The sequence below is a fragment of the Dermacentor albipictus genome, chromosome 2 (genome assembly GCF_038994185.2).
Source record: "Dermacentor albipictus isolate Rhodes 1998 colony chromosome 2, USDA_Dalb.pri_finalv2, whole genome shotgun sequence".
Classification (NCBI taxonomy): Eukaryota; Metazoa; Arthropoda; class Arachnida; order Ixodida; family Ixodidae; genus Dermacentor; species Dermacentor albipictus.
This window is the reverse complement of record NC_091822.1, coordinates 52,759,081-52,783,582: the sequence shown is the minus strand read 5'-3', so window position 1 is coordinate 52,783,582 and position 24,502 is coordinate 52,759,081. Positions and strand designations below refer to the sequence as shown.

The window sequence follows — 24,502 nt, the reverse complement described above, 5'->3', positions numbered from 1 at the left end:
CGGGGTGTGGCCGCGCAAGCTAACATGCCTTCTGTTTTGTAGGTAAGCTGTAATTTTAGCTATAGCCGCTGTTTCTTGCTTTGATACCTACCCCCCCCCCCCCCCCCCCGTCTGGCTGCGACAGGGCTTTTTGCGTTGTGCTGTGTATTTTGTCATGTCCCTTGCATACAAAATTGCAAACTGTGCTGCTTGTCGCGAACCGGTGCCACAAGATGCGCTAAGCGTGTGCTGTTGTGAATGTAGCAGCTTATATCACACTGGGAAGTGCTCAGGCGTTGCAAAAGAGAACGTAAAAGCCAGCTGGGTGTGTTCTGAGTGCGCCATGAAAAATACATCTGGGGCAATGATCAATTGTGAAGAGCCGCAGCCCACTCTGGGGAAGGTTTTGACAGCCATCCTCTCTGTTCAAAGCAGGCTAGATGAATTCCACTTGAGAGTAGGCAGACTTGATAAGGCCATGCAGTTACAGTCTACTAAGAATGACTCAGTGCTGGGATTAGCTGAAACGCAGAGTAAGCTAATCGAAAAAGTTGAAAGCTCGATGGAAATGCTGTAAAGAAATATGATGAAATAACCACATATATTGTTTCTCAGAGTAGACAGGTTGCTGCTCTCAGGAAACACTCTGATGAAATAGATACGTCTTGCGGCGAAAGACGAACAAATCGCGCAGCTGCAGACAGCGGTCACAAATTTTGGAGATTTATTCAAGAAGGAAAAATATCAAAATTAATGGCGTGAAACCTGGTGGCAATCAAGACCCTAATATTGTTTTGTAATCATAAGCAGAAAAAACTCGATATAGCATCATTGACTGCTGATTGTATTCATGCAGCTCATAGGCTGCCAGCTAGGGAAGGAACGATACCGCCCATAATCGTCAAATTTACTTCAAGAATACCAAGAGACATATGGTATAGCAAACGTAGTATCTTGGTAAAGGAAAACATTTTCATCAATGAGAACTTAGCAGCTGAAACAAGGAGACTGCTTTGGCAGGCAAAGCAAGTTGCAAAGGCTAAGGCATTCAAGCTTGTGTGGACTAAGAATGGAATGGTTTTCATGAGAAAAACTGAAGGATCTGGCGCGAAGAATATTGTCAGCGAAGCTGATCTATTAGGGCTGAATTAGTCATGTCCACAGCACTCAATTCATTCGCGGAAAGTGTACAAAGAAGGTTACGCTCTAGTGATGGCTGCACTGGACCATTTCTATAGCTTGTACACGCAAATATGAGAAGCATTAAAAAGCGCTGGGATTCACTAAATGTGTACCTGATCGAAGTATTGCAATACTTAGACATCCTCACATTAACAGAGATAAATATAACGCAGTCCGAATCTGCAGCATTTGTTCTCAAAGGTTTTCAGTCACATTCAATGTGCCGTGACCTGAGCAAGGGTGGTGGCGTATATGTTTTTGTTAGGACCGAATGGATATTGGAAGTAATTTCGGCTGACTTTACCGCAGCGGAAGTCGTTCCCTTTACATTATGCAAGCCTAAAGCTACTTTCCTGGTATTAGCAGTATACAGACCACCTAATTCTGATCTGAAAGTGTTTTTATCTGAATTGTCTACATTCCTCATTAAACATGCTCGTCATAACATAATTATAGCGGGAGATATAGACATTGATATCACCAAACCAAGAAAATAGGGAGTCGCTGACTATGTAGATTTACTTTCAGCCCACGGTTTGGTACATATCGTACACGATTTCGCCCGTGAATAACTTGTAGCTTCTCGCCTCACGAGAACATGCATTGATCATATAGCGTCGAAATGCCCACACTTTGAAACCGAGGCGGTAGTTATACGTAAAATAAAAGTGGCAGATCATTATTTCACGGCCTTGCGTGGTACAGATACTATCGCTCCTGAAGAATGTCGTCCAGGCAGAAACTTTGACTGGGTGACATTAGACACATCCCACCATGTAGCAACGTATAATGAATTGGCAAATCAGTTTAGTACGTTCTTTTTACTGGTCAGGAAAAAAATAAAATTGAAACGCAGAAATCCGAGGAAAAAATGAATAACGGCATGAATTGTAGAACTATCTTACCAAAAAGATAGATTATGGAGACTTTGTAAAAGTTACCCGACAAATATAGATCTGCAAAAAGAATATCGAACCGCACGTAAGAAGCTTACTGCTCCGTTACGAATAAGTAAATGGGAATACTACGCTGAAAAATTCTCAAATTGTCGCAGTAACGTAAGAAAGACATTGCTGCATGACTTGGCGGGAAAACCTGAACCTAGAAATCTAGATGATGGATTGCTGAAAACATTTTCGCCCGCAGAGTCACTGGGCATTGCGAGCTCCTTTAAAGATGCCTTTGAACTATCACTAGCAAAACTAAACAGCAGTCTTCTAGAACTCTCAGTTTAAATAACCTAGGTCAGACGATTCCAAACTCTGCTTCTCTACCATCCATTGATGCAAGTGACCTGTGGAACTTGGTTAACGCAATTCCTCTCACCAACCCAGCAGGTTATGACCGAATAAGAGTGCGAGATATAAAGTGCAAGTTCTATCATCTGTATAACGTACTCTTGTTTATCTTAACCGGATATTTCGAAACAGGTATGATCCCGCAGGGTTTAAAGACCTCAGTAATTAGACCAATTTATAGGAAAGGTAGTAAATCCGATAAAAATAACTATAGACCAATTGCAATAATGAACGTGTTAGCGCATGTAATGGAGAAATTTATTTACACTTGCAAGGTATCCTTTTGCGATAAATTTGATATTATAAGTACCTCCCAATACGGTTTTAGACGTAGATTAAGTGCAGTCGATCTGCTTGAAGAATGTAACGATTATGTGTGTAAAAATATTGATCAAAATAATATTGTGCTTGGCCTTTTCTTAGATCTGACAAGAGCTTCTCAAACCATAGAACACAACATCATGATATACAAACTAGAAAATATTGGTTTTCGACGTCCTTATTCGAAATTCTTTTCCAATTATTTTTCAAACCGTTTGCATGTCGTCTCTATAAAAATACATATAGTGATTTTAGATCAGTTAGATATGGTGTACCTCAAGGATCGGTCCGGGGACCTCCTTTATTTAACATTCACGTAAATGGCATTGCCAACATACAACTGAATGCTGCCATATTTCAATACGCTGATGACACTGCACTACCTATATCGCACGAATCGTATTCTGAAGCCGTAAGACTGCTTCAATAAGACGCAATACGTGCGATTGATTGGTTAAAGGCTAATCAAACATTTAAACAAAGACAAAACCACCATAATATGTTTCAGAAATCCTCATAAGACTGTACGCCTACACCTGTCCATTTGATTGCATGGTTCTCAGTGTTTAAAATGCTCTTGCATGTTTCTACCGCTATCCTCTTCTGTTAAGTACCTTGGTCTTCATTTTGACGACCGTATGTTGTGGGATGTCCACATTGACTACATAACGAAGCATTTACGAACGGTAGCAGCTCAGTTATACACGCTTAAATTTAACACGCCTGTTAAGCTGCGAAGGTTAGCTTTTAAAGCTCTAGGCCAGTCTGTGCTAGGATATGGTATTTCAGTTTTTGGTTCCTGCTCACAAACGAAAGTAGATCGAGTGGATAATCTATTGCATAGGATAGCTGCGAGCATAGTGTATGGTACAGCTTATGATTGTTCAGACAATGACGTAAAAAGTAATATTGCAGGTGTTGAGTCCTTTTCGGATCTGTTTGTACAAGTAATACGTGTTCATAAGATTTCCTCGAATCGCCACAAAATAGTACAGTAAACCTAAAACGCTAAGAAAAACATGCCTTTATCAGTTACCGCGTATATATAGGAACTATGGTAAAAAGTGTCGAGAATATTACGTTCCTTTTCATTTTCACTAGTTGCCGATAGAAATAATTCAACAGCATTCCCAAAAAGAAGCCAAACAACAAATTAAAGCCTGGTTGCTTCATCCTCAATATACTGGACAGGTATTGTCTGCTTATGGTTTTTTAAACAGTTCCTATCATTATTTGCGCTATTGTCTTGTATACAAAAAGATTGTAATTTTTTATATATGTATTTCTTTACCTTTTACCAAAGAGCTAGCGGGAAATTTTATTTTTCAAATTCGTTTTTTTTCTCACGCTACTAACACAGTAAAATATTCCTGTTCAGTGTTGCGCTGCTGCGATATGTAGCATCTACGATGTACTTCTTTTGCTAGCAGTGAGCTAGCACCTCATGTCTGCCGTGACCCGCCCACAAGCGACTTGCGCTTATGCGGGCACGATATGTGTAATAAGTTGTGAGCTGCTGAAATAAAGATGTATTTTTTTTTAATTCGAAAGCATGCCCTTAGGCATAATACAAAAGATGTTAGAAATACACGAACAGATTCGACTCGTGCAAGAAATCTAGGAGTGAACGATGATGGGGTCCATGAATCCAACGTTCAAGGTCGGGTGGGCGGCCAGGCCGAAGGCCTGTTGCCCGGAGATGGCGTAGACGGCTTAGATGAAGCCCTGGGCACGTCCATAATAGGTGTGTCACTGTCACATTTTGGATTCCTGTGTTGCAAAATGGGGAATAAATATGTATGTATGTGAGTATAGTAGCAGCGAGCGAATTGACCTTCGTGCTGCTTCTCGCTTCAACGGGAACTAAGCGGCGAAAAGACAGCGCACACGAAGCTATCAGCTGTTGTCGGTCTGTTTACCATCGCATATTGATTTCAATATATATTGCCCGCGCGGCCGCACCGTACGCAGCAGCCACCGGACTTGGACGCCCCTACCCTCCCCCTCCCTTCTGTACCTTGCGCGTGACGGAAGGTGGCTCACTTCCTCCCCGCTTCCATCCCTTGGCGCGCGAGTTTAAGCCGCCATCGTCGGCACACCGTCGCACGTTTTCACTGGAACACACAGCATACGGGGCGCGGCGACGATGTTGTCGCCCTCGGACTTCATACGGAACATGGGCGACGGTGCCAATGCGCGTGCGTCGTCCATATAATTGCTATCGCAACAACAACAAAAAAAAAAAGACGAAACGCTGACTCGCAAAGCACATCCCATTTCACACAAGCCATCAGTCATGAGCCATGGCAACCACGGCGACGGCGAAATGCGAAAACACCCGTGTACTTAGATTTAGGTGCACGTTAAAGAACCCCAGGCGGTCAAAATTTCCGAAGTCCCCCACTACGGCGTGCCTCATAATCAGAAAGTGGTTTTGGCACGTAAAACCCCATATATTATTATTATTAACCACGGCGACGGCCGTCGCCGACAACCGCTGCCACCGCGCAATGTCTCATTGGAAGTGCCGACGTGACGAGCCTGTTTGGACAGGCATGAACCTCTGAAGGCGGAACTGGCGGAACCGCATGGCGCGATTTCAGGCGCGATTGATGCGCGGATGGTGGGACGCGCGCGTCATTTTGACGCGTGCCCAGCATGATCGGTCACGAAATTGCGCCGCCGCGTGCTGCTGCTCGGAGTTAAAAAAGAAGAAAAAACCTCGTCGCGCGGCGCGTCCGCCAATCAGAGTTCAGGTAAATCACATGGCATGTTGTAACGTGGCATTCGGCTTTTTGGTTTTGCCACCAGATGACCCTGCTCTCTGCGCACCACGACGGAACGTCTTTGGCGCAATTTTTTTTTCTCGGCAGAACTGGCGCGTGCGTCAAACAAAACACGTGCTATCGTGATTTCGTTCGCGCATCGTGACATGGACAAGGCAACTCTAAGGCCGTTGTGAATGTTCGGCTTGGTGAAGCTCATGTGTGCATGCTTTTTCTTTGCTTAAGAGTGCTCTTCCTCAACTTCTCTGGGGCCCACTCTGTTTTTGTGTATGTGTTGCATGGCAATGTTGTGCTGTTGGCTCGCACGCTGGCCGCTTCCAGGGAGCGCCTGCTTTGGGAAGGCGGTGGCCGGACGCTGTTCGGCGAAAAAGGGAGAGGCAGCGGTTCTCGCGCACTGTGTCCGGCGCATGCCGTAAATCGCGCAGCGAGCCACTGTAGCGGCATCTGGAGAAGGGTGTCTTTGGGGAGTGTTTGCGTCGGGCCGAGGCGCGGCGGGAGGGGGGGGGGGGGGGCTCGAGCGGTGGCCACCGCCGGGGCGAGTTACGCAGCCCGGAGACATCGCCCCGCGGCTGGAGGGGGAGGGGGGGGGATAATGTGCGCGGCTGAGCGGGAGTGTGAGCTCAGTCCATGGAGACGACGGACCGCTCTCGTCAGGTGCCCGATCGGTGCAATGGACTGCTCCGAGGCCTTGCTCAGCCGCATTTGTTATAGTGAACTCGCTTTCTTTGTTTGCTATACACCCATTGTAACCGTTCCTATCTGGTTAAAACACGTTGGCGGGCTATTTGGTTAGAATCCATGGTAGAGTGTATAAGCGCGACTGGACGAGGACGAAGAAAGAAACAGATACAGAGATACAGCGCTTTGTCTGTCTATCTGTTTCTTTGTTCGTCCTCGTCCAGTCGCACTTATACACTCTACCATAGACGTTACTATCTGCCTGTAAATAAATTAAGTTCGAATTATTGACATCCAGCATCGTTAGTGCCGGGATATCGAAGCAGAGAACAGTGCATCGGCTCAGGAAGAGCCGAGAGCGAACTAAAACACGAAGGGAGAACCCGGCGGAGGAAGGAAGAAAAACTTTAATGCAACCATAGACAAGGCAACCTTCAACGAGGCCCTCATTAGTTTGAGAAGCGTCGCGTCCTGTGGGACGTACGCGACCGGAATCACAAGAATAATGCGAAACGTGACCAGGCTTGGCGAGCAATAGCAGATGCTCTCAGCCTAGACGGTATGTACCAAATCTGTGCACATGTGGTGTGGTTGCCCTGCTTGTTCTATGTACAGGGTCGTTCAAAATATGTGCGAACACGGCGAAGCGTGGCCGCGCTCCGCGGAGCGTCAGCGCATCCGGAGCGGTCGCGCATCGAAACAATGAGGCGCAGGCGCAAAGGAGTCTGGAGGCGGTGCTTCGTGTCGCCTGCTACAACGCGGAAGCGCACCATGTTTGCTTTGCTGGGAAGCGCACTTGTGTGCTGGCAGCGCGCTGACGGGCCGAGATGGCATTGTCGCCTTTTACTGACTGCAGCGCGTTGTTGTTGGCTCCGCATACGGCAACTCAGCAGCGTGTGTTTGTAGTGCAGCGTTCTCGGTTAAATGCAGGCGTTGTTTCAAATTTCTCAGCTCTAGTGTGGATTAGTTTATGCTGTTAAATGCTGGAAAGCGACTCACGCTATGGGAGATGTCGACGTAGTAGAGGGATCTGGATCATTTCGACCCTCGGTGATTCTTACCATGCACGGATATAGCACATTAAATGACCGTCTTTATTTTCGCCTCCATCGAACCACGGCCGCAGTGGCCGAGATCGAACTTGGTTCCCCCGGCTCTGAAGTCAGGCGCTACCCACAGAGCTGGCGCAGCGAAACATTCTCAGCACTTGGCCGCACTCTGCAGGCGGCGTGAGGTAACGAAGCACAGCTTTGTTTTCTCTGCGTTCTTCCTAATTCGAATTAGATGTTTTACAGCAAGAGCTGCTAAACTGTGTGCGCAGAGTTGGGTTCAGCCTTGCTATTCTTGGTCCATGATCAGCCTAGGGCGGCAGAGCCCGCAGATTGCTTGATACTACTTGGAATTTTACTTTAGAAATGAAAGAAATCAGCGAACCTTGTACGATTTTTTGAAAAGGTATCAATGTAAATTTGTACAATCGTGTGACTTTTTCTTTACTCCAGATATCTTTACTTGCACGATTAAGAAGGCTGAACAACAATGTATTTGGTTGGAAGCTCATGCCATAAGTCAAAGGACCCTGATCGTAGCACTGAATTGCCTTATTAGAATTATTTCTTCTCTGTTGCCGCGCCACTAACGTGTTTTTCCTGTCTTAGCTGACGCTTTCTGCCAGCATCGCTTTCTTCGAACGTGGTGTGCCGTAGCGTAACACCAAGAGAACAGCCGTATGTAACCGCGAGGAAGGGGCCTAATCAAGAACAAATACTTATTGCAGGAAGCACATTTGCTATAGGCTTCCAGTCGAAAAGTCTCAGGTGGTGACGGTGGCAATAAATAGAACGCGGCGCTTGGGATATATGCCAGTTAAACGCTCCTTGCAGCAGGATACCTAGGGCCAGAGTCATAATAAATGGCTCAAGGAATGAAAGCGACAAGATGAAGCGTTTGCACCTAGGTTGAATAAGGGCTTTAGCTGGAATCGCATTCAAGATCGGCACACAGAATTCATTGAGAACAGAAAAATCTGAGACGAAATAATTAGCTTTAAAATTTCAATGCCTCTGCGGTGATTGTTGTTGTCAAACATAAAAAGCTTATTTCATTTACTGTTGTGATTGCTCATGGCAGACGGCCCACTGATATACACTGTTAGCAGTTTTTTTTTTTTTTACCGTTTCACAGTCAAGTTCATCGCGTCGAAAAGAAGTATTTTTTTATTTCTCCATCACGAGATTGCTTAGTTTTGCGGATTAAAATACCAGGTGCTAATATTTTGTGCGGATGTGAAAACGTACAAAATGCGAGAACACATAGAAATGGAACTCCCAAATGCTATGAGTTATTATCTAAACAATCGAAAAAGAGTGAAATGAATTGCAATTTCAAAGAGGCGCATTACGCATCGTATTACAAAAGCGATGCGCTGTCTTACTTGGCTGAATATTGCTGTATAAAAATGTAAACGATGAAAAACCCTACTCACAACCCTACTCTGCATAGCGAACTAATGCTCCCACTCAAGCATTGCAGCGGTTGCCTTTGACTTTCTGCTGCCATCTTTCATTTTCACTTAGTTTACCCTGAACCCTACGCAGTGTGTCCGGAAATATTATTTACTACTTTCGTCATAAGACAGAAAAACATCCTACGTGCCTCACGCTCCCAGAAAAATGTGCGCATTCAGTTTGCACACAGTTGCGTTCATAGCGCGTCAAAAGTTTAGATTGTATCCTGCTATAAACGCCGAAGGTGCCGGTGCTCCTCATCGGACATTTTACACATATTAGGAATACAGTACGCATTTAAAAATCGCCAACATGACGAAACAAGCAACCATCTATCAGAACCGACAACTGGCGGGAGAACTACTATCCCGCACACCAGGTATCCGTTCATGGGCAAAAAAAATTTGACATCACGATAAAGCATCTAATTGAGAACGCAAAACTGATTGTAGGAAATAAAAGTCATTATCCAACCAGTCCGTAGAGGGTTTGCTCAGGCGTGGTGTTTTATTTTCTCGTATGTGCTGCTCTTCAAAGAGTTCCATGACCAAGCAGAGTAGTAGGTTGGTTCACCTCCTGGGTTTATGACGGCTTTCATCCTGTTCTGCTGGACGGACCTGTATAGGGACCTACAAAGGCTCGCATTGGACGTCAACCGCTCTCTCCCCTTCAGCAACAATCCATAGTGCCTCCGCTGAGAGGCCGTGCAGCTGTCGGCCGGTCATAGCACTCTTCATGATCCCCCAAGTGTTCTCAATAACATTTAGGTCAGGAGACTGAGCAGGCCATTCCAGCACTGTGATATCGCGGAGCTCAAGAAATGCAGCAACTCTTTTCGATTTGTGTATTGGGGAATTATCATGCTGCAGAATGAAGTCGCCGTCCGGAAATGGTCCTCCTAGAAGGTACGGGAAGAGCGCATCGTCCAGGATTGAGCAGTAGGCCTCTCCATTGAAGCGGCTCTCAAGGCGAACCAGGGGGCCTAGGCCTTCGGCGGTCACAGCTGACCGGCCGCTGGCAGCGACTTGCTCCATGTACTCAGGCATATACCTGGAGAAAACGAAAAAAAAAATGTTACCGTTAGTAAAAAATGCAAGTGCAACCGGCAAGCCAGAAGGAACAAAAATATCAATTACTATCTTTTAGGATCGTCTAAAGGTCATTACCGGGTAACCTAACACAATCATACAAAAAATTGCGAACGAGGCCATTCTTTTATGAATTCAATTGTTTTGAGGGATCATCAAATATTCCGAGACTGAGGTAAAGCATGATTCCTACGTATGCCACAGTGTAAAAATTGGCTCTCTATCGGCACCTATTTCTCGATGGATGAATGAATGAATGAATGAACTTTATTTCCGTCATAATGGGGCCTCACGGTCGGGGGGCAGCAATTAGAAGGGGGTGCCTCACAGCCGGCTCTCAGCACCGGAGACCGCGGAGACAGTCTTGTAGTAAGCTGTCTCCGCCTGACCGATGATGAGTTTTTGCTGATCCGGGTCCTGGCTCCAGATCAGCTCTTCCCAAGTGGCAAGGTTTTGGATGCTTTGTGATTTAGCCCCAGGAAAATCCTGACACTCCAAAATTAAGTGATTTTGCGAAGTCATTCTGTGGGGAGCCTGAGCTCTGCAGTTGCTCCCAGTGTCTTCATCGTGCAGTGTTGAGTACAGAAAGAATCTGCTGACTTGAAGCCTCCTCCAGGCCCTGCACTCCTTTGGAGTGAGTGACCTATTACGAAGTGAGAGTGTTCTCCTATCCAATCTAGGTGTTTCGGTTTTTTCTCCATACGTCATGAGAGGGTCTTTATTCCCACTCAGGGGCACTTCCAGTTCAGCTCGGATGTATCATTTTCGAGCGAGGCTGTGAGCAGCATCATCCCCTGGAATGCCCTCATGAGCAGGAACGCATATGAGGGAGACCTCCCTGCTTGAGGGGTATCTTCTTAGTAATTTGGCGGCTTGACTGGAGACCACCCCCTTACAAAAGTTGTGAACAGCTGCCTTACTGTCGGACAAGATGATCTTGACTTTGGTACTGAAGCACGCTACGGCAATAGCAGCCTCCTTTCCCACTAACGTATTCCTAATATTAATCGATGCTACAGTCACTTTTTCCTCATTCCCATATTTCTTGTTGAACAATATGCTCTGCGCAATTTAAATGTTCACGCCAGCTTATAACATTCCATATTAATAGATTTCAGCCGTAACTGACACAAACTCTGAAACTCCAGTTATTATGGTTGCAGCGTTCGTCACTAATTGTAGCTTTGCCGTTATTTTAGAGAATTTCTTTATTTTTGTCGAAGTATAGAACGACATTTTGGTTAATGTAAGCGCTTTGCAAAACTGCAGTTGTTAGGCCACTGCAAAAATTATTCTAGATACTTGTTAGAACAAGCATTTTAACGTTTAAAGCTTAATAACACTAAATACTAGTGCCTAAAATGATCCTTTATATTAGGATACAATTGCTTAAATGATTACACTTACCGGAAGTTTTCAGGCCGCCAGACTCGCTGACGCTGGTCCCATCTGGTCGTGAAAGCAGATTCGTAAGTAAAGACGACCTTTCCCCAGGGCTCCTCTGTCCATTGCTCATGATCTCGGGCAAATGCCAAGCGCGTCCCCTTGTTCTTCACGCTCACAAGTGGCTTATGTGCAGCTATTCTTGACCTGAGGCCAGCCGCGCGCAGGCGACGCTTCACTGTTGCGTTCGACACACCCAGAAGCCCGACAGTGTTCTTAATTTCAGTCGCACTGGCATTAGGCTTGTCCACAGCGGCCGCAACGATGTTCATGCCGTCGTCTTCATTGGTGACTTTCGTATGGCCTGCCCGCGGATGATCCTTGATTCTTCGCTCCTTTCGGTATGCCCGAACGATCCGGTTCAACGGCGAAACTGGCCGATTTGTTAGCATTGATATCCTCCTCTGAGAGTACGCTCGGAGGCTTAGCGCTACAATTCGCCATCTTTCGCACTCCGGAACACGAGACATCGCTTGCTCTACCAAGGCTCGGCGAAAAATGATCACTACTCGACTGTTACACTGCTTTTATTACTGAAGCAGCATAAGAAATAAGCAAGAAAAGAAAGAAGTGACATCACTACTTCCAAAACTGAGAGCTTGACGTTCGTAAGCGGATGAACATAAAGAATGTGCTGTGGATCGCGCTTTGACAAATCATTCGAGAATCATTCACTAGTACAGAGCAGTCCCTTGGCTTGGCACTTATTTGCAGCCGTGCCCAAGCTAGCTCCCTCTGCCTGTTCATACCCTTCCATAGGACTGAACAACGCGCTGCAATCAGTAAAGTGCGACAGTGCCATCTCGGCACGTCTGGGCGCTGCCAGCATAGAGTTAGTTGCGCTTCCCAGCAAAGCAAGCATGGTGCGCTTCAGCACTGTAGCAGACGACACGAAGCACCGCCTCCAGACTCCTGGGCGCCTGCGCCACATTGTTTCGATGCGCAACCGCGACGGATGCGCAGACGCTCCTCGGAGCGCGGCCACGCTTCGGCGCGTTTGCACGTATCTTGAACGACCCTGTACATTCGCCTCGATAAGCGTGTGAACTTCGCATGTTTACCCGCCGTTTTCGTACTTATCTCGCAGGCAGAGAGCGTGCCGCCACGCTTTCTTTTTTTATTTGCGAGAGAAAGAATGTTGATCATTGCAAGCTGTGTTGTTTCTTGACATCTGATTGGCATGAATATGCCTGTAAGAAAATACTAGCAGTAGGAAGCTAGCGTGGACTGGTGCAAGCTTCTCGATTTTGTTTTTCGTTTCTTACAGAAAATAAATTTATGTAGCACCTTTCATTAGTTGCATCACCTTCCTGCGAGCGCATATATGCAATTGCTCACACTAATACTTTGTTACTGCTTTACAGTGACGCAAGTAATGAAGCGGTGGAAATAGCTACGAGACACTTGCATGAAAAAAAGACGCAAAGAAGTGACTACAACGAAAAGTGGCGCCCGCGCGGACAGTGTAGTCAGTGTGCGGTGGCCCCATTAGAACCAATTGCTGTTTCTCCTTGACAGACTGGAATATTCCAAGTGAGTATTTCTTTCGAATACCTAGGGCATCTATTTTATGATCATCAATCAGGTGATAGAGAAATGTGCGGAATATAACCAACCCTTATATATAGCTTTCATTGATTACGAGAAAGCGTTTGATTCTGTCGAAACCTCAGCAGTCATGGAGGCATTACGGAATCAGGGTGTAGACGAGCCGTATTTAAAAATACTGAAAGATATCTATAGCGGCTCCACAGCCACCGTAGTCCTCCATAAAGCAAGCAACAAAATCCCAATAAAGAAAGGCGTCAGGCAGGGAGATACGATATCTCCAATGCTATTCACAGCGTGTTTACAGCAGGTATTCAGAGACCTGGATTGGGAAGAATTGGGGATAAAAATTAATGGAGAATACCTTAGTAACTTGCGATTCGCTGATGATATTGCCTTGCTTAGTAACTCAGGGGGACCAATTGCAATTTATGCTCACTGACCTGGAGAGGCAAAGCAGAAGAGTGGGTCTAAAAATTAATCTGCAGAAAACTAAAGTAATGCTTAACAGTCTCGGAAGAGAACAGCAATTTACAATAGGCAGCGAGGCACTGGAAGTCGTAAGGGAATACATCTACTTAGGGCAGGTAGTGACGGCGGATCCGGATCATGAGACGGAAATAATCAGAAGAATAAGAATGGGCTGGGGTGCATTTGGCAGGCATTCTCAGATCATGAAGAGCAGGTTGTCATTATCCCTCAAGGGAAAAGTGTATAACAGCTGTCTCTTACCAATACTCACGTACGGGGCAGAATCCTGGAGGCTTACGAAAAGGGTTCAACTCAAATTGAGGACGACGCAACGAGCTATGGAAAGAAGAATGATAGGTGTAACGTTAAGGGATAAGAAAAGAGCAGATTGGGTGAGGGAACAAACGCGAGTTAATGACATCTTAGTTGAAATCAAGAAAAAGAAATGGGCATGGGCAGGACATGTAATGAGGAGGGAAGATAACCGATGGTCCTTAAGGGTTACGGACTGGATCCCAAGGGAAGGGAAGCGTAGCAGGGGGCGGCAGAAAGTTAGGTGGGCGGATGAGATTAAGAAGTTTGCAGGCAGGGGATGGCCACAATTAGTACATGACCGGGGTTGTTGGACAAGTATGGGAGAGGCCTTTGCCCTGCAGTGGGCGTAACCAGGCTGATGAAGATGAAGATATTGCTCCACAGTAGAATCTGCTAAACAAAAATATTTTTCTAGTGATTTACCTTCCCTTCAACATCGGCATTTAACACATTCTTTTCATCTGTTTTCACCCGGGAAGACCATTTTGACGTTCCATAGGTACCCGATCTTGACTTCCCATATACCTTCCGAGGGCATAATGCTACTAATCAATAACCTAAAATTATCCACTTCAGCTGGCATTGACAATACGAACACTAAAATTCTTACAAACGCTGTCTCCGTTTCTGCTAACATTTTATACCGCCTTTTCAGGCAATCTTTAGCGACAGGTCAACTTCCCTCCGATTGAAAAATTGGTAAAATAGTGCTTGTGTTTAAAATCGGTGATTAACATAGTTCCGAAAGCTACCATCCAATTTACTTAACTTACATCTGCTGCAAACTTCTCGAACATATAATATAATTTCTTCTTTAACAACCAACACGGATTGCAGGAAAGGTTTCTCTTGTGAGACCCATCTACTAGAATTAAGTTCAGAACTACATTACAACATCAACAAAAACCTCCAGATTGACTGTATTTTTCTTGATTTATCAAAAGCATTTGATCGTGTCGCCCATTGCCGTCTGATTACTAAATTATCTGCCCTTCGATTAGGCTCACTAACCTTATCTTGGCTCCATACCTTGCTTTCACTCCGCCAGCAGTTCACGGTAATTAACAATTTCCAATGCTCCATTTCTCACGCTACTTCGGGCGTACCATAGGGGTGCGCCCTCGGCCCCCTATTATTTTTAATCAACATAAATCACTTGCCAGAAAACATTTCTTCCAGCATGCGAATCTTCGCTGACGATTGCATCATATATCGTCCAATAACCTGTGCCGACGACCACTTAACGCTGCAAAGCGACCTTTACCACAATAACAACTGGTGTAAGAAATGGCTCATGCCACTGAATACAGAAAAAAAATCGAAATAATCTCCTTCACACGCAAGCAAAACATTTACGCCTACAGCTACACTATTGACAATTACCAACTGTCGCAGGCATCATCTTATAAATATCTTGGTATTCATTTCACACCCATGTTCTCCTGGTCTCACCATATTACCACCATATGCGCAAAAACTTCAAAATCTTTAGGATAGTTACGTCTAAATTTGCATAACTGTCCCACTCACGTTCGTCAACTAGTTTATCACACCTTCGTTTGTTCACAGCTTGAATTCGCTGCATCTGTGTGGTCCCCCTACCAGTATAGTTTTACCAGTATACCACTTTGTGGCCGATTGCATTTTTCATATAGGAAAATGTTTTCATTACTGTGCACGTGATTAGTCCCAGCGTTTTTTATCATGCCCTATCATTGTGCGTCTTTGAAACACTGCCTACTGCTTATGCGCCTAGAATCCGCATATTTGGCTGTCTATCTTTGGTTGTAGTTTTTCTTTATACTGTCGTCATTGTGATTGGTAAACTCTATAGTTATTGTGTGCAGTTTTGCCAATTGTATAATGCCAGCCAACATATCTTCGTGTTATCCTCTTTCCTGCCCAACCTTGTATTGTCGTCATACAACTTTATTATCGGCTCCTCTATTTCTTTGAGTGCAATTGCAAATTTGAGCCGTATGTACTCTGTCGAGTTATTTTGCACTTTTATTAACCCCTTTACTCAATGCCCTGTCAAGGGGCCTATAAGATAGCTTCAACAAATAAATTGTGGGGATGCGCGACCCTCGCGCCTCCCCTGATGTTTTTCCCGCATAGCGCGTCTCCTGTGGTCCCGCTTCGCCGCGTGGCCTGCGTGACGTCAGCGCGGTCGATGTGGTTGAAGTTCAGTGCGAGAGATGGCGCCAGTGTTGTGCTGCCGCGAGGTTACTTGGGCGCCGAAAGGAAGGCGCTTGCTCTCTTGGGTTCGAGAAAGCAGGCCGCACGGACCTGCCGCGCGTGTAGCGCCCCTCTTTCCCGGCGGGTCGGCGCGCGGCGGGGGACGTCTCCCGCGAGCTCGCGCCGACCGATGCATCTGCGAGACCGCCTCGCGTGGCCTCCTTCGAACGCGCCACGATTCGCGTGACTATACACGCGAACGACCAGGCGTTGGGATCCAGCATGGAGCGAACATATTCGCTCGCGAGGACGCGGTGAGTCGGACTTCTAGATTTGTCGCGCGCCCATCGGCATGTTTTGTGCATAGCAACTCGGCTAGCAGGCATTGATGTATGAAAGGTGCAATAAATGCCCTTGTGATTGTTTGCACTACTGTGTGTTGTCGTTCCTTTGTCCCAAGAGTACGGTGGGAGAATCCCACTTCAGACCCCACATCTGGCGCCCAACCTGGGGCCTCTTGGGGCATCGGACGATAATTTTAAGCGTTGCTTCGTTCGAGACCTTTGTTTGAACCGAAGCGTAGGCCTAGCGTGGATTTTGATCGCTAGCGTCAGCGGCGTGCTTTCTTGAGCGAGGCGGCGGTGGCTGTAGTGGGTTTGAACATGTCAACATACTAAGCCTTTTTGCAAGTGTTTTTTTAATGGCATTCGTTGGTACGAGAGCCACGTGGTCTGCATCCTGGGAGAGCGAGGCTGAGCGCCCGCGGAGCAGTGGCAAGCCTGAAGCGAGTGAGTACGGAAGCCTCGTGGGTGGTCCGAATTTCCTATGTAAATAGCTTCTTCTATGTCTACGACTCGGATGAAGTCGCGGCTCTGGGAGCCGGGTGGCCGCGGGCCACGGGTGCCACGACGGGCTGACTGGTATTGCGGCCTGGCACCGGGCGCTCCGACACCGTCTTGGACGGTGGGCGCCGTCAACTCGGATGCGGTGTGCACCGAGCGGAGTAGGACCACCTCACAGAGCTCACGTCTCCTCGCGGCTGCCTGTTTTGCGCTCATTTTGGGTGTTGTTTTTGGATGCCGGTTGTTGTCAGGGTAGCGACGCTTTAGGCCTAAGGCTTTACGAAGCTGCCTTTCGCACGTGGAGAGACACAACCTGGTGGACCGTGGTGTTGAGGTGTTGCAAGTTGCTTCCCTCATTCTATTTAGCCTCGCACGAATTGAAATTACTCGTTCGACTCAAGAAAGCGAGCTTCGTTCACGTGAACTTAGCATCTGAGTAGCTGCCCGATCTTTTGCTAGCCGAGTTGAACATCGTACCACGTGACCGATGCGCATGCATAATTCCTCTCCCTTGCACTACTTCAGTGTTTGCCGAGTGTGATGAGTTTACGCAGCGTGATTGGCGTCACCCCTGGCTTGCTGTCACCTGCACATCGCCTGCGCTGCTGCCCCGGACTACGATCGAGCCACCCCGGGCGATGGTGATGCTGTGGCCAGTTCGGCGCAGCGACTTCCGCGGCCTCCTGTATCCAGCTCACAACCCTCGGCGGCGGACAAAAGAGCCGGCGGTCACCGACAGCTACTGCGGCTCCCGCCAGCAAGGCGAGTCGGCGCGAGCGACGCTTGCTCGTACCCACTACTGCGTCGTCGTCTCCGGAGTCCTGGACTGGAATCGTGCCGTCGAGGCTGCAAAGCCGCTGCTGTGACCGGCGGACGCCAGCGGTGTACCCAAGGACAATGTCGGCTCGCATACTATGGACAGCGTGTGGACATTTCCTCAGCGCGACCACTGTTGCATGTACCACCCTGTTCGCGAAGCACGGGTTAATGTTAGACCGTGTCACATGGTTCGCCGGAATAAGAAGTGATTTAAGGTTGGGGGGATGTGGGGATGCGCGACCCTCGCGCCTCCCCTGATGTTTTTCCCGCATAGCGCGTCTCCTGTGGTCCCGCTTCGCCGCGTGGCCTGCGTGACGTCAGCGCGGTCGATGTGGTTGAAGCGCAGTGCGAGAGATGGCGCTAGTGTTGTGCTGCCGCGAGGTTACTTGGGCGCCGAAAGGAAGGCGCTTGCTCTCTTGGGTTCAAGGCAGCAGGCCGCACGGACCTGCCGCGCGTGCAGCGCCCCTCTTTCCCGGCGGGTCGGCGCGCGGCGGGGGACGTCTCCCGCGAGCGCGCGCCGACCGATGCATCTGCGAGACCGCCTCGCGTGGCCGCCTTCGAACGCGCCACGATTCGCGTGACTATACACGCGAACGACCAGGCGTTGGGATCCAGCATGGAGCGAACATATTCGCTCGCGAGGACGCGGTGAGTCGGACTTCTAAATTTGTCGCGCGCCCATCGGCATGTTTTGTGGATAGCAACTCCGCTAGCAGGCATTGATGTATGAAAGGTGCAATAAATGCCCTTGTGATTGTTTGCACTACTGTGTGTTGTCGTTCCTTTGTCCCAAGAGTACGGTGGGAGAATCCCACTTCAGACCCCACAAAATCGAGAACATTACTCAAAGGCATATGTGTATAAGGTATGCTTTTCAAATGTACTGTGTACAGTTAAATTAATCCAGCGTATAATAGTGTCGAAGTGTTAGGAATAGCTTGCGGTTCATTTATGTGCATGTTTGATTATATTCATAATCATCTTATGGCAAGTTGTTAAATTTTCGGGCCACAATTCGTGGTAGTCTGACACAAATGCTGAAATATAGTGTGCTTTTGCAATGTGTATTATCCATTAAGGGCGAGCGGGAACCTCGCGGATATTCAAGACACAGACTCATTCGACGAAACAAGCACCGCATATCTCCAGATTGAAAGAACTAGCATCGTAGACATTGAAGCCAATCTGGGTGCTACCAACTTTCCCACAACCCTTACACAGGAAGATGGGAGTGGATCTTCCAGCCCCACATCAGTGCCATCACCAGCCAGCAGCGCATCATCTGGTCCACAAAAAAGGAAGAGGGGCTATGATAAGCCTTTTAAAAAATAAATAGAATTCCTAGGACAATTGGCTTCCAAACGAGCCGACGCTTCTGAACTATTCGGGCTTTTTATAGGGGACAAACACAGACGATGCCCACAACATCTGCGAGGACAATTCGAGTTGGAACTTCTGCAATTTGCAGCTCGTTATGCGGACAATGAGTAAAGCTGTCAGTGAAGAACGGGGAGTTGTCAATCTCTTTTGAAAAAGGAAGTTCGGCAAACAGTGAAAAAATAAATTAGTTAAAGAAACATTTATTACAATACAATTTTTCTTCTGAGGCCTGATATCTTTTTCCAGAAGAATAGTTTCACAATATTAAGACACTATTCTTGCACTTCACAACTGGGTTCATCAATTTCCAGTAATTTATACTGCCAGGGAACTTTTCCTTCATTCGCAAAGTACGCTGCATACTGCTTGCGCACCAGCAATGCCAAGCGAGCACACTTCCGTGCATGCGTTGGCTGCAGTCCAAATGTTGGCGAATCTGTGTCAGTTGTTGCTCTCCACGCACCGTCACTCATATTGCCATATACATCTTCATGGTCGGCAAATCCAACTGGGCTATATGACGAGCGACCATTGGTCTCCATGCACAAAAAATTGTGCAACACGCACGCTGCCTTCACAGCCCGTTTGGCATTTTCAGGACTCAAGTTGATGGGGCCACGAAAGATTCTACCGTGCTCGCAGAAAGCCAAAGGCATTCTTTACATATCTGCAAAAAATAAAGGAAAATGCATTTGCAGCAAGGCGATTCGTACAAAAGACAAAATTGGGCTTTCATGTGCAAATAAGTTTTAGTTGTGCTGAGTAAACAACAAAGCAAATAAATTTAAGGAGCCACAGTAGGGAAAATACGAGCTCGGAATTAGACTAGAAGTTTGTGGCGGCAATAACAAAGGCGGAAACAGTGTCTTTCACCGTTAATTAGAAACAAAGAACAATAGCAGGTAATTCGTTGTACCGAGTAAGTCAGGGTATAGCATAATGTTGAAACCACAACTCTTTTCTGTCTCAACTTATTGGCAGTAATACTTGCCTTTTCAAGCTGCCGCTTAGCTATTCTGTGTTCTTAACTGAACAAAGAGGGAAACGCACAAGGAGAGCAAACACAAACATTCCATCTGTGTGATCTATTTTCCTGTAAAAGTTTTTTGCCCACTGCTCCCCTCTTATTTAGTGGGGATGAATCCACAACTAGCCCATTTATCTAATTTACCAAAGGTTTAATTTTGTTACACTCATACCAAGGAACTCGCTTTGCATGAGAGCATAATTACTGTGCGAAAATAAACTCTAGTTGAAAATGATGTAGTTTTCCTTTCAAGAGGATGTGGAAAATACACACACCATGCACGGCTCAGATGGTAATTCAATATTCGCTCAGCTGGGTCTTCCCTATATCCAGGGAATGGTCTCATAAAGTCTTTTCGCAGATGAAAAGCCTCGTCCCCTATAAAGGCAAACGGGAGTGTTTTGTGGGAGCGAGGCAGCTGCAGCAGACCAGCATGGAGTTGTCTGCCAATTCGAGGGCGTTTGAAGACGCCTCCATCACTTATGCGGCCAGGAGCCCCAACGTCGACGAGACGAAACAGATATCCGCTGGCTGCTACAGCCATAAGCACGATTGAAAATGTGCCCTGTAAGAAATAAGCTCAAAAATGCACTCTTTAGCAATAGACATGGCCACAGGAAAAAAGTAAAGCAGAAATTGGATAGGAGGCACCTTTGAGACGCAGAAAATTTGAACGCCTAAAAATGGTTCATGTTCACGTAAGTGGATCTGCCAGTGTTTGAGCGCGTGCAATCATGCACCTATTTGTACAACGTTCAACACCCCAATTTTCGCATCTAAATAAAAACATTCGAATATTCATTACTTATGTGTCATTTACCTTGTAATTGTAGTATAGGCTGTCAGAGTTTGCAGGTGCCACAATCTGTACTTGCTTGCCATCCACTGATCCGAGGCAGTTCGGAAACTGCCACCGCTTCCAGAAGCCATCAGCAATGTTCCGCCACATTTGCTCATTCGGAAGCTGCAAGGATACAAGCCTCAGCAGTTATGCCTATTACATGAAATAGTTAATGCACAGTTTTGACAAAAGTGGTGCGTCAGGGAAAGGCCACCACAGGTTTTAAGTAAGTTTAGATAACATCACAGAATCTTGGAAAAATTGCCCGAGTCTTGCAAGAGGTGGACTGTCATTGCACAAAAGCATGTATTCATTCTAAATGACGCTTATTCATACACTGAAGAGCGAGATCGTCCCACAGCACTTGGAGAGCCAGGTGGATCGCTTCTCGTGCAGTCTCCAGGCCGACACGGAAGTCCTTGGCGATGTCAACAATGTCATTACCTGAACATAGATACCTGACGCGTGCCAAGCATTGCAGAAAGTATAAACAAACGTCCATTCTTCCCCAGATGTCTTTTCAGAACAACAATAACACCCAAAACCATGCAGCACATGTTTTATAGGTAATTTAGGCATTATTTTAAATGCAATTCTTAAGCCGTGCTTTTAATGAGGTTCAGTATCAGCAGGACAATGCGATTCATTTTCAAAAACGAAAGACCATAAATCGATATCACACCAAGGTGTTGCGCATATCGGAGTTATATCTGCACATTACATACATCTGCATTTGGCTGGACAACTTCCCTGTGAGAAATGTGTGGATGTCAAATAATCAAGCACACATACAGAGTGAACAGTACAGTAGGCCATACATTGATTCATGCCACCAAGTTACCTTAATGTCATAGCCAGAGGTTCGCCACATGAGGCGGGCTCCTGAACGGCGTGCACCTTTGTGAGCTTTATCCGTACACGGCCATGAATTAGATCAAAGTGTTCCAGGGTCATTCGATAATATTTGAAGAAGAGCGCCGGATCGTGTTCCCTCATAACCTGAAACTGCATATAACAAACACCTAGGCTTCAGGGCCTCATTTCTCATCGCTAATGCAGGCAAGACAATTTGAAATAATATTACTATTGTATGGTACTCACCCTCTTCCTTTCTTCTCAACCATGCAGGCCGCACCCACATAGACCTCCTGACCCGCATTTGTTCTTGCTACCGTATCAGCATCCCCCTTAATAGTAGCCATCGCCTCTTCTGCTCGGTAGTAAGCGGCCGACACTCCAATTTCTATGTGAAGTTGTTATGAAGTTGTAAACAAGCAGCGGCCTCTCAGCACGCGGAAGGTACATAGTCGCAGTTTTGCACACAATCCTGCTGCTTGAAATTAAGCTTCATAAATACACTTCGGAAAAAGATGTTACCCAAGGACTGTTCTTATCGTAATGTTCCGTAAGTTTAAGGGTATATAATATATGCAGTAAGAAAGACAATTCATGTTGTTGGGAGTTAGGTTGTCTGGAAACCCGGGAAACGCGGCGCGAAAGCGCCGCTCCTTCTTTTCGTGCGGGTGCTCGCACGTCGGCGACAACGCGGGCGTTAAGTGCGTTTGATAACGTGTCTCACGAGGCCATTCTCTCGGAGCTCAGCAACCTCAACTGCGGCAAGCGCACCTTCCAATATATCAAGAACTTTCTATCCAGCCGAACGGCAACAATAGGAATGGGTGACACGAGATCGGACCCTCAAGACATGCCCAACAAGGGCACGCCACAAGGATCGATCATCTCCCCGCTCCTATTTAACATCGCCATGATAGGAGTCGCAAGGGCTCTGCAACAGGTTCCGAACATTGGATACACCCTGTATGCGGACGACATTACGATCTGGACAAACACCGGCTCCCTAGCCGAGAAGGAAGACACGCTCCAAGCGGCAGCAAACTGCGTCGAAACCGAGGCCATTCGATGCGGGCTCTGCTGCTCGCCCGACAAATCCGAAGTTATCCGCATACAGGGACACAACTACAAATCACCAGGCAACCTGAGCATCCTCCTACACGGGGCTCCCATCCGGGAAGTGCCAGTCATACGGATCCTGGGTCTATGGTTGCAGAGCGACGGAAAGGCCAACCACACAATCCAACTGCTCAAAACGACAACACAGCAGATCTCTAAGATGATCCGCCGGGTGGCCAGAAACAGAAAAGGCATGCGGGAGGAGGACACGATCCGTCTGGTGCAAGCGCTGGTCATCAGCCGCCTCTCCTACGGGCTCCCATACCTCACCCTGCTCCGAGCAGACCTAAACAAAGTCAATGCGATGATACGTGTAGCCTACAAGAATGCCCTTGGTCTCCCACCGTATACATCCAATGTGAGCTTGGAAGCTCTGGGACTACACAACACATTCGAGGAAATTCAAGAGGCGGTCCTCCTGTCACAGAGAGAACGCCTGCTCTCCACAACGACAGGCCGACACATCCTCAAGCGTATCGGCTACCCGGCGGACATTGACACCATCCAGTCGACCACGAACATTCCTCCACGGTACCGGGCCAGAGTACACGTGGACCCACTCCCAAAAAACATGTCTCAAACTCACAATGAAGGCAGAAGAAACGCCCGAGTAGACTACCTCAAACGCACAGCGGGACGAAGCCCGAAGACGGTCTACGTTGACGCTTCCCTCTATCAGGGTGCATCGAACGCAGCAGCAGCCGTGGTGGTGGACTCTACTTACACAGAAGTCTCCAGTATCTCCATTCCGCACTGTACGGTTACGGAAGCGGAAGCGGCGGCGATCGTGCTGGCTGTTCAATACGGGGACGCGACCAACCGAGAACTACAAGTAGTAACCGACTCCCAAGCGGCATGTCGGCTCCTTCTAGCAGGCAGAATACCTCAAAAATTAGCTAGATTCACGACTAATCCATTGGCTACAAATTCTTCACTCAAACACCAGATTACGTGGGCCCCGGGGCACTCGGGGCTGGAGGGTAACGAGGTCGCGGACAGGCTAGCTCGAGGTCACACAAACCGAGCGGCCACAATCCTCGATTCCACAACCACCCTCCCCGTCCCCGCGGCTTACGGCGCGAGACTTCAATATCTGCGTAAACAACGACAGCTTTACCCCCCACCACACAAGGGGCTAAACGCACAGGAAGCGCGGGACTGGAGACAGCTCCAGACCAAGACTTTCCCCAACTTACACAAATACAGCTTCTTCTCAGAACACTACAAAGACGCATGCCCCTGGTGTAACGAACAGCCCACTGCCTACCACGTCACGTGGGGGTGTACGGGCCCCAAACCGCCAGACATACAAACACAACAACCGGAGGAGCAGTGGGAGGCCACCCTGTCCAGCTCAGACCTAGAGACCCAGCGCGGACTGGTAATCCAGGCGAGAGCAGCAGCCAAGGCCACTGGGGTTTTGAAATGAAGACTCCACTCACTGTACATTTCTTTTTTTCTCCGCAGTTCTTTCCTCTTTTGTGAATAAATGTTTTCTACTACTTGCCGCGCGTCACTTTTTTCGCTCGCGAGAAACGCGCCATGCGATTCCTGCTTGAGATCGCGCTCGATGGCGTGCGCAATCTCGGGGACTGCTTTTAAAACTCCCTCTACGGCTTTCCCATGAACGAACAAGATTGTGAAGACGTAGTAAAAATATTGTCATGTCGCTTTTATCCTTGCGCAGGTGCGTCAGGAGTAAAATGAGGAAAGGTCTGAGCATTGCTACACTCTAAAGAAAGTTTACCCCCTTTGGGGCTTATCTTGTCCCCAAAAAATAATCGTCACCTACCTTGCTTGCGTTTCCTTTCTTGAAAACTCGGCGCTC

General features: G+C 47.2%; 1 protein-coding gene, 1 long non-coding RNA gene and 1 pseudogene across 2 annotated transcripts; 2 read left to right on the top strand and 1 right to left on the bottom strand.

Moving 5' to 3' along the window:
* LOC135904327 (uncharacterized) lies at positions 1-18,740 on the top strand. Its single transcript, XR_010565097.1, has 3 exons — positions 1-42; positions 12,647-12,815; positions 18,535-18,740. It is a non-coding gene; the product is annotated as an uncharacterized lncRNA (long non-coding RNA).
* Positions 18,741-19,107: 367 nt separating this feature from the next.
* Positions 19,108-20,406, bottom strand: LOC135904299 (uncharacterized; annotated as a pseudogene).
* A 1,972-nt stretch (positions 20,407-22,378) lies between these two features.
* On the top strand, positions 22,379-24,103 carry LOC139055701 (uncharacterized). Its single transcript, XM_070533233.1, has one exon. It carries the CDS (start codon positions 22,379-22,381, stop codon positions 24,101-24,103), a length of 1,725 nt encoding a protein of 574 aa, XP_070389334.1.
* The last annotated feature ends 399 nt before the right edge of the window (positions 24,104-24,502 follow it).

Coding starts and splice junctions, on each gene's coding strand:
- LOC139055701 (XM_070533233.1), top strand. CDS start 22,379: ATGGGTGACACGAGATCGGACCCTCAAGACATGCCCAACAAGGGCACG.